The 10,601-nt window shown below is 40.8% G+C and overlaps 1 protein-coding gene across 1 annotated transcript; it reads left to right on the top strand.

Moving 5' to 3' along the window:
- On the top strand, window positions 1-10,601 carry LOC130176490 (guanine nucleotide-binding protein G(i) subunit alpha-1). The gene is made up of 9 exons (XM_056387612.1): window positions 1-474; window positions 3,900-3,942; window positions 4,177-4,318; window positions 6,661-6,818; window positions 6,978-7,106; window positions 7,740-7,869; window positions 7,993-8,146; window positions 9,204-9,396; window positions 9,488-10,601. The coding sequence occupies exons 1-8, from the start codon at window positions 357-359 to the stop codon at window positions 9,392-9,394; spliced, it is 1,065 nt and encodes a 354-aa protein (XP_056243587.1). The 5' UTR covers window positions 1-356; the 3' UTR covers window positions 9,395-9,396; window positions 9,488-10,601.

Genomic DNA, 10,601 nt, shown 5'->3' with positions numbered 1-10,601 from the left:
AGAAGAACAGGAAGCGAATATTTTAAGTCTCAGAGTAGATGTCTGCTCCTCCCTGCTCCTCTTTTTCCGTGAATGATTTAGCTACCAAGAGGAGAGCCTGACGTCCTGAGAGCTGCGTTTTGTGGTTAACTAGTATCAGAGACGCCTTGGGTCTGAGATTGGGAGCTTGTGTGCGGGGCAAGGGCGTGTTTGAATCGCAAGTGCTGGAGAGACCGACTGCCTCCTCCTTCTCCTCCTCCTCCTCCTCGGTGGATGCTAGCTCGGTAGCCTTTGCATGTTGCTGCACTCCTAGTTAAAGTTGCGTTATAGTCTTCGTCCTTTTTTATTTATTTATTCGGAGGTCAGGGCAGAAGAAGATGGGATGTACTCTGAGCACGGACGACAAGGCGGCGCAGGAGCGGAGCAAGATGATCGACAGGAACCTGCGGGACGACGGAGAGAAGGCGGCCCGGGAGGTCAAGCTGCTGCTGCTCGGTGAGAGAAACACGGAGGGACGGAGGGACAGGGTGTCGGTCTGTTTGCTGAGGATGGGCCGTGCTTCGGTCCGCTGTCTGCTGCAAAATTATATTCAACGTGTATTAAAGCATGTTTGTGTTTTTTCCTGAGTTAAAGTTTTATCGCTAAATAACTTTACGGTTAGAATCGGCAGAGTTAGAGACGTTTCACGCCTGTATATGAATCGCACGGCGGAGGCGCAGTTAGCTAAAAAAAAAAAAAAGTTGGAGCTGCTGGAGTGCTGTCTTTACCCGTCGGCAATTCAAAATCGGCTAAGACAATAAACTAGTTATCAGTTCACTGTGAGATTAGTTTAATCCCACAGCAACCGGCCGCTAAATCACTGAGCTAATTTAGCTAAGCAATTAGCTGCTTAGCTAGGTTAGCGCCCCGACGCTAGCTCGGATTAGTTAGCTAACAGAAAGCATAAACTTGAGTATGCGATTGTATCTATCAACAAGTCTGAAATGTCTGGATTGCTATCGTTAGTGTGGCAGACTGCCTTCATTATTAGGATTTTAATTAAAGTAGAAAGCCATCTTCCTGTTTCGCAGCCTTTTATTACATAAAATAAACATTACCGTACTTTAGGCCGGTTCACTCTCTTAAATACACGCGACCAATCTGCCACACTGGAACAAACTAGCTAATGCTTTTTAAAACAGATTTTAAATTAATGTCTATCGTCACTATGCAAAAGTTGTTGTCTTTGGGAATATCACTTAATGCAGTTGTAGTGATTAGTGATTGATAATGCCAGCTATGCTGGTCGACTAGTCTCAATGTTTCTGTTAACTTCGGGCCTGGAAGAAAGACTTTAAAATGCATCATATCTGCAAATCGAGTCATACACAGCACTTTTTAATCGTCACCCCTCATAAATAATGTAATGATATCTTGCGTATGGGTAATGGTGATTTTATATTCTATGCGATCCAAACTGTTAAAAGACAACATTCAACATTGTATAGTTATAAAAAAAAAAAGTAAATAAATCTTCCAGATGATATCCAGATTGACATCCATGTATCGGTGGTGCATCGCACAGATTTATCAGAATTGTTTCATTGTTTGAAAGAAAGCTGCCACGCCTCCTCTCAGTTCTCCGTATTAGCGATAACCACTGCTGGCTGTTAAAGTCAGGAAAAGAGGGCCTGGAGGTTGCATAGCAACCTACTCAGCCTGGCTGACAGCAATATCTGTGGCAACTATACACACAACACCGACAGATGCATGCTAACTGGACATCTGCCTGCGTCATGTAGTCTACAAGCTGTTCAGAACATGCAGCAGTATTGTGCAAAATTTTAGTTTATCCCTTCTGGAGCAGGTCTGTATGTCTGTGGCACCACTTATTTTCAGACATGTGACTTCACCACAGTCACAGACACACCGTACAATGCCCAGCCGCACAGTTCCTGTATGTGTGTGCGTCATTTGAGATGGAACTGATTTGAATTTTCATGGTTGTGTGTGTGTGTGTGTGTGTGTGTGTGTGTGTGTGTGTGTGTGTGTGTGTTTTTGTTTGTTTGTTTTTTTTTGTTTTTCCTGTCACGATTCCTACAAACACCTGCATGAGACATGTGGGATTGGTTTGTGGATTTATCATCTGATGGGGCTATTACCATATATCTTTGAACACATGGGTGTGTTTCACATCCACATTTTATACTGTGTGTGTGTGTGTTTGTGTTTGTTTCTGAGTGAGAGAGGCAGCTTTACCCTACAGGCGTATTGCAGTTTGCTGCTCTGTCAGCCATCCCACTGGGGGTGTTTGCATTAATGCAGTAATCTGCAAATGACATGCTCTTGAGACGAGTGTTTTGAGTGGGAGGACTGCTTAAGATGTAGACTGTACTGCACGAATGCAAATCATAAAGATTGATCTGTGTTTTTGTGTAGTGGACTTTTCATGGTACAGTCGCAGAGAAAGTGGCACGCAAGAGATGCTTGCATAGTGTTTATTGTTTGCTAGGAAGATATCTGCATCTCATGTAGCCTGAGAGGAATGTATTTTCCCTGGTCCATACAGTGTAGCCCCATTAAACATAGCTCAGAGACAAACTTGAACCATTTTACTTTTTCCACTTTTTGCCATAATTGCCAGCCATTAAGCCCTTCAATTTCAGATGCTCAGTGAGGCATGACATGTGTTTGGAAATTAATTTTAAGTGTGTTGTGATGTTTGCGGAAATATTAGCTCTTTGTCTGTGGTGTGTGGCTGTTTATCATATGGTAGGATGAATTGATGAACAGTTCACGTCACCAGGGAATTGTGAGTCCCTGCAGAGGTAAGGTAATTAAAATGTTGTGTGCTCAGCTGAAAACACCCCTGAATCTCAGAGGGAGCTGCAGGAGAACTGTATGAGAGACTGTGCACAGAACACAGTTTTGCTCATTTAATCAGATGTCAGAATTACACCATTGTATATTTTCATAACTTTTACTTTTTTTTAGGGCTGCAATGCTGTCATACTACCTCACATAGTGTTGTATATTGATGATACATAAATCAAATGGTCCATATGAGATGCATCTGAGAGCTGTGAGTCCATCCAGTCAGTCTGATGCAGCATGAGTTTTCAACCCAGGGAAGCTTTGTATAATCTCATTGACGAGAGGATCCAGTTGATTAATCCAATTGCACTGTGACCTGGCCAGACCAGGTCTTAGACACTTCTTCACCGCATTAACTTGCAGTGTAGCATCTGACATGCCACTGGTTAAAGTAAATAAAATTTGAAATAAAATGTATAAAATGCATTTTAAAATGTAAAATACTTGTCTTTTGTTTTGGGTGTGAGATTTGAGATTACATCATAAACCACTGATTTAGAAGATTAGGCGTGATTGTTGCGTTTTGACTGCAGGGCTGCACAGTGACTAAAAATACTGATTCGGACAACTGCAAAATCATTGCAACCTCTGTGAAAATGCAACCAATGTATTTTGAAATAACCGTTGCCCAAGCTACCAAAGATCATCTGTTAAAAGACATGGATGTGCGATAAAAATTACCTGCTGTTTTTAAGTGACTATTTTGCTCTCAGGTTTTTGTCACCTGTCACTGAATTGGAGGCAGAGCATTAAACAGGACCTTTTGACAAAAATGAATGCATCATTTTACTGGGATTTGCATATTTATTTCTGACAGGTTTTTAGTCTGTATACATTTGTTCACATGGCATTTAAATTAATGACAGGAGAGGCCAGGACAAGTTTCATGATAGAAGAAATTGTTTTTTTTTTTTAATCTTTGTATGTTGTGTATTTATATCACACTAGTCAGCAATGAACATGTGGTGACTTTTAGGGAATACTACATCTGTGATTTAAGTAAGTAATAAATATCATGTCACTGTATTGACTGTAATCACATTTTTGTCTCATCTGTGCTGTTTCAGGCGCTGGAGAGTCTGGGAAAAGTACAATTGTTAAACAGATGAAGTAAGTGGATGAGCAACATCACATTTCACAACACATCAAGCACGACTGCAACACTTCAAGTGCTGTTTGTTCAGAGGATCATAGAACACAGCAGTGTTTCACTCCCACTGACCCCCCCTCAGACTACAGAGAAAACTAATGACACACTTCACTATGTATGCAACACATCATCTGTTTCATGAACATAACGTGCTATTTGGAGAATACTGCTAATGTCATGTGTTTGTGTGCCAGGATCATCCATGAAGCGGGCTATTCAGAGGAGGAGTGTAAGCAGTACAAGGCCGTGGTCTACAGCAACACCATCCAGTCCATTATTGCCATTATCAGAGCTATGGGACGCCTCAAGATTGACTTTGCTGATCCAGCCAGAGCGGTGAGTGAAGGAAAAACAAAGCTGACATTTATGCTGTTCTTGTGTTATCACAGGTTGTATTTCTGTGCTAATGTATAGCTCAGTGCTGTAAGTGCAACAACTACTTTGTCATATGTCATCCAGCCCCACTCGGCAGTTTCCTTTTCTCTGCCTCCTCTGCAGCGGGTCAGATAGAGGTGGTAGGGGTTCAGTATCACATTCAAAGCACTTCATCAAAGCTGAAGTTTACCGAAATGAGAACTATCCATGGGTCCTTCAATTTATACACTAACCCTGATGTGCCTGACCTGGACATTTACTAGTAGGTTACTTGTTTGTACATGTACAAAAGAGCAGCCTGTCAACAGAATTGAGTTTAACAGTAATCAACAATATTTGTTTTCCTTGTTCTCGGCCAGACTGGCCATGGTCCAATGCTAAATCCCCAAATGTCCGTGAGTGATAGAGTTGAGTTCGGTGCACCGTCAGTCGACTGAGTGATTGGACTTTTTCCATCGGCTATTTCTCTTGTCTGATTGAATGAACAGTTTTATACTGCGCCATCAGGGGGTGTGGTTTGAGCCACAACAGTTGTCATTTTCAGACTCCTTTTAGTGATTTTTTTTTTTTTTTTTTTCCCAAAACATTCCCTAGCGTGAAATCTACCAACTTTTTGGACAACCTTACTTTCCATAGACGAGAGTCGCCAGTATTATCCCGTGAGTGAGAGCCACACTTCTCTCTGTGTCTACTCTGTTCAGTGACTGGCAGAGAGGCCGAGCAGTAGTTTCTTACCCAGATGGTGGCAGTGCGTTGTGTGAGAAACAAAATGAGAAAATATTCTGTCCCTTTCAACTTACTCTCTTCTAACTTTGTCTTTGTCTTATGTGTTTGGTGATTTTTGTCAGACAATGTTGTGGTCATAAAATCAGGATTTTAGCAGCAGTTTGGAAATGGCTCAGAAGTGACTGCGGTTTAACATGGCTGTGTTTTAGTCACTATTTAAAACTTGTTCTGTAGTCTGACAACAGAAACAGAAAAACAGGTAAATGAGAACGGCTTTATTGTGAATTTGACTGCATTAAACTACTGTATGTGTGAGCACAGAGAGTAGGAGAGAAGCAAACTGATAAAGGGCTGAAACCGGCTGACACTGGGCAGAATGCAAATACAACACAATGATGTCTTGAATATTATAATTGCTGTATTATGTTATCTAGCAACACTTTTCCAGCAGGATTTAGCTACTTTCCATCGAAAGTAGATGTTTACATCAGTTTTAAAGTAGGTCTTCAGTTTTGTACATTGACCAGACACTGTCCAGCCATATGCTAGGTTTTGACCTGGTCTTGTTTGGAGACTATGTGCATATTGGTTTGGTGTTTTGTACAAGCACACTGTATTATCACCATGCACTGCAAATTAATACAGTGGAGACTGCTGAGTATTTTGTTTCTTCTTTATTCTAAACAGACTCCTGTTTCATTTTTCAAATCTGCTTTTTCCTGGAATAACAAGAGGCTTAGTCATTGCCTCAGCGTGACTGCCCTGGCTCTGTCATCGTGACCAATTTTACAGCCAAAGCTTTTCTTTGCTGATTTTCTGCCCTTACAGATATCAATTTTTGGCCACTGACCTGCTTAAGACACTGTGCAGCTTTTCAAATCCAATTTTATGCAAAGTGGCATGGCTAAAGTAACCAGAACAGACACACTAATTTTTCATTTTTAATTCATCTCTTAATTTGCTCTCAGACAGGGCTGTTTGTAAGTGGTGGAAATCTTTTAGTGTGATTTAATGAGAAATGACTGTCCATGATTAGGTCCAAATTCAGTCATTTAGGGTTACACTCACACCAACTGTAATGTAATTTTGCTGTGATACAATAAATGTTGTTTTTGACATTAAATGCACCATACGGGTGAACAATATGCAAAAAAAAATCATGGTGCGATTATCTTGACAGATACTGCAATTGTGATTTTTTTATTTTTTTTTATTTATTTTTCACTGATAAAAATCTAGAAATAATGGTGATGTGATCTTTGCTGGTGTCTGTACCAAATAAGCATGTTCCCTTACATTTGGAGAATATGATTTGTAGTTTGGGGCATCTCTGTATCATCACAAAGCTTCACTTAAAATGGTATGTTGTTTTACCATCATCAAAAAATTACTGCTCTTCTGTTTTGGATGTTACACTACGCCTGACTGTAAACTTTTTTTATCTTCAGATTTTTGACAAAATGTCAGCAGTTGGTAACTAAAAAAAATGTGTATACTTTCCTTGCTCGCATGAAAAACTGACAAAAATGAAAAAGTTATGGATCATGACTTAAATTGGAGGGGCTCTGTCTCGTCAGGATGATGCACGGCAGCTGTTCGTCCTGGCGGGTTCAGCAGAAGAGGGCTTCATGACAGGCGAGCTGGCCGGCGTCATCCAGCGGCTGTGGAAAGACGGAGGAGTTCAGGCCTGCTTCAGCCGCTCCCGAGAGTACCAGCTCAATGACTCTGCAGCATAGTGAGTAGGACACTCCGACACATACATGGGAACTAATGTGGGCTGTAACTGACACAATAACGCCTATTCTTCCGTCTTAATTTGCAAGTCTATCTCTCTTTCTTTTGTACCTGGTGTCAATCCTTATCTTTCTGTCTCTTAACATTTTTCTTTCCAAAGCTACCTAAATGACTTGGACAGGATATCCCACGGGGCTTATGTACCCACCCAACAGGATGTGTTGAGGACCAGAGTCAAAACTACTGGTATTGTGGAAACACACTTCACTTTCAAGGACCTGCACTTCAAGTGAGTACAACCACCACAGTTGAATCTCTGATGTACAGTGGTTCAAATAAGTCTGGTGTTTTTCTCACTGGCAGCTGTATATGCTGGAGTTTTACCACCTGACGAGAGGACAGTTGACCCACAAGACCGTGGTGGAGGATTTGATGATAAAGGGAAAAGCAAAAGCACCTATTTTGCAATATTTTGGATTTAAACCCAATGCCAAAAGGGAACCTGATAACATCAAAGAGCCAATCTGCAAACTTTGTCTGAAGGAGGTTACACTTCTAATTGACAGATTTTGAGCCGACATGCGTCTCTTGTGAAATTGGTAACACTGGTGTTGTTCATTACCCAGTGGGAAAATATCCATGCTGTGGCATCCCTAGTTCCCGCTGCATGAATCACATTAAGATCATAGATTGAGGATATTGTTATAGAATAATCCACACTTCAATAAAGCGTCAGTGGAAGTCATCAGGGTCTGAGTCATATTTCCCACGATTCGCCTGATGACATGATATGGCTACAGGGAAATGTGGAACGAGTGTCAATGACTGACAGGAGTGTCAGAGTTGACTTGCATATGTAAGAGTAAACGTGTTGTTTGTTTTTAAAGTTATTTAACAGTGTGTTTCTGTGATCTTGCTGCAGAATGTTTGATGTAGGCGGACAGAGATCAGAGAGGAAGAAGTGGATCCATTGCTTTGAGGGAGTCACCGCCATCATCTTCTGTGTGGCTTTGAGTGACTATGACCTGGTGCTGGCTGAGGATGAGGAGATGGTAAGACCTGTCTGACCTTAACACGCCCTAAGATTCATTATCTCCCTTTTACTCAGCTTTTTTGAATTCAGTTGGTGCAGCTTCTCTGGATGGTTATCATTGTGCGTCTCTCTACTCATTCAGAATCGAATGCACGAGAGCATGAAGCTGTTCGACTCCATCTGCAACAACAAGTGGTTCACAGACACCTCCATCATCCTCTTCCTTAACAAGAAAGACCTGTTTGAGGAGAAGATCAAAAAGAGCCCTCTCACAATCTGCTACCCTGAATATGCAGGTGAGAGAGAGAGAAAGATATGCAGACCCACTTGTATGCAGTTCAGGTGTTTACATGAAAATACTTTCTTTTATGTTGTATATAAAGCATTAAGTTCTTCTAAGTATATTTAGAGTTTTTAAGTGACGGTGAAGAGATTATTAGTAAAAACTGTCTGCAGGAACTTAAATCTTGAAAATGTCTTCATTAATACAATGTCAACAAATAAAAAAAATCTACACATAGCAGTTTAAAATAGTTAGCTATAGCTAGTTAGTATTTAGTGCTGTTTGGTTTTTAGACTCGGGTCTGCAGGTTCAGGACATGTTTGCTCACATTTGGTCATCCATTTTTTAACGATCAGTCTGTCTGCCTCTTGTGGCCATTCAAAGGTGTGGCAGTCAATACAGCTGACACAAAGATCTTTCTTTATTGTCCTCTCTGCTCTACTTCTGAACTGTGTGGGCTGCTTCATGTTTAAACAATATGCCTTTGTCAGGTTCACCATTAATTATTGGTACTCACAAGAACACGCCCTTACAAGTCCAAGCTTATGCAGTTTTAATAAAGCAAAAGCTATAAATTCTACCTTTTACAAACTTTATAAAGTTCAGTTTTGGTGACAGTGTTGGAAATGTTTAGATTTAATCATATAATCATTTTCGAGGTGATGTTGTACTGGAGTACATTTTATTGAGGAATGTCTTCCTGTGTGGGGGCAGAATATTAGAAACACCACACAGTATAATCCAGTCCACTACAACACCTCCATTAACTATGACCTGAGTGCTAAAACATAATTGAATGAACCCCTCTATGACGGTGTCAAAAAATGCTGATAAAAGGTGTCATAAAAGTAAACTTTGTAGCAGAACAGTTGTGTTGGATTGAATTAAATAAAATGTTATTATCAAATGGCAAAATCAGGCTTTATATAGTCTACAGTTTTATTTATTTGTTTAGTTTAGCAGTAAAAAGGCTGTATTTTATTTGGCAATTTTTGTGTGTTGTTGGTTTTCCCCTCCTAATTTTGTCATCTTTGCCCCCCCCCCCCCCCCCCCCCCCCCCCCTCCTTTAGGCTCCAACACTTATGAGGAGGCTGCAGCCTACATTCAGTGCCAGTTTGAAGACCTGAACAAGAGAAAGGACACCAAGGAGATCTACACCCACTTCACCTGTGCCACCGACACCAAGAACGTGCAGTTTGTGTTCGATGCCGTCACCGACGTCATCATCAAGAACAACCTGAAGGACTGCGGCCTTTTCTAAAGGTAGTGTCTGCTGCTTCAGGGGACGAGCTGGATGAAGTGTGGTCTGTCACATTTTCCTCCTCTAATCCTGGTGTGTTGTTTTTGTATTCAGGCAGCCTGGTGGCCGACTTACCAAGTGACTTTATTCAAGGCGAGTCTGATTGGAGGGATCTTCATGGACCCTGCTGAGAATGTCACTTTTAACCTCTTATTAACTTATGTTCATCTCTAAAAGTTTTAAAGACGGTGTGTAGAAAAAACGTTTTGTGTAAAATATTTGTACAACTGTCTATGCCCGGTGATTTTTCACGGTTTTTAAAATGTGCTTGTTTTACCTTATCATTATTTTTAATTTTTATATAAAAAAAAGGGGGGCCTTTACATTTTTTTTTTTTTTTTTTGTCCATGAATGAACACTTTTTGTCTTTTCTTTGTAGGTGCTTGTGCCTTGCATGCCTTAGTTGCTGTGTTTTCTTTTTGTTGACTTAGATGTTAGGTTTATGTAGATGTTACCATTCAACTCTTCCCAAGCCCCCTGTAGTCCATATTATCTATTTTTTTTCGGATTATTACATTGTCACATCATTTTTGCCTCCTTGTACAAATCAAACAAGACCAAGTAACTCAGTCGACCAATTCACTCTGACTCTGACATACTGTGAGAGATGTGTGTAAACCTTTCTAGATGTGTGGTTTGCATGTGTGCTGCGAGTGGGAGCTTTGTTTTGGTTGAGGCCAAAAGCCTGTGTGATTGTGAGTGATTGTGTGTCAGCGTGTGCACAATATAAAACAAAGGGACTTTATTCCTCTACTTGTCATCCTCTTTCAAAGTTTTATTTTTCTAAGCGACCAAAAAGAAGCTACTCTCTCTAATTAATGAGCGCACGTTGTTGGTGCGCTGCTACAAACTGAAACATTCCTGATTGAATCATGAAGTAAAGAGAAGCTTTGAAAAGAGGATGCCAATGGCGGCCTTGTAGCAGACAGTAGGACCATATGTAGATCTGTGTTCAGTGCATAGACAGACAGACAGACAGACAGACAGACAGGTGGCTGGGTACAAGTGCACTGTTATTGATTATGATCTGTGATGGTTTCAAGTTACATATCCCCCCTAGACCCCCAACCCTCTGTTTCCATTGGATGGGGACATTAGTGGACTAATATCCATGATTTTGCTAATAAAAGAGTTGCTATGGTGAAACTATGGCAACTTATGGAACACA

The sequence above is a fragment of the Seriola aureovittata genome, chromosome 10 (assembly GCF_021018895.1).
Source record: "Seriola aureovittata isolate HTS-2021-v1 ecotype China chromosome 10, ASM2101889v1, whole genome shotgun sequence".
Classification (NCBI taxonomy): Eukaryota; Metazoa; Chordata; class Actinopteri; order Carangiformes; family Carangidae; genus Seriola; species Seriola aureovittata.
Note: the sequence above shows the minus strand (reverse complement) of the source record. Positions and strands in the feature narration are given on the sequence as shown.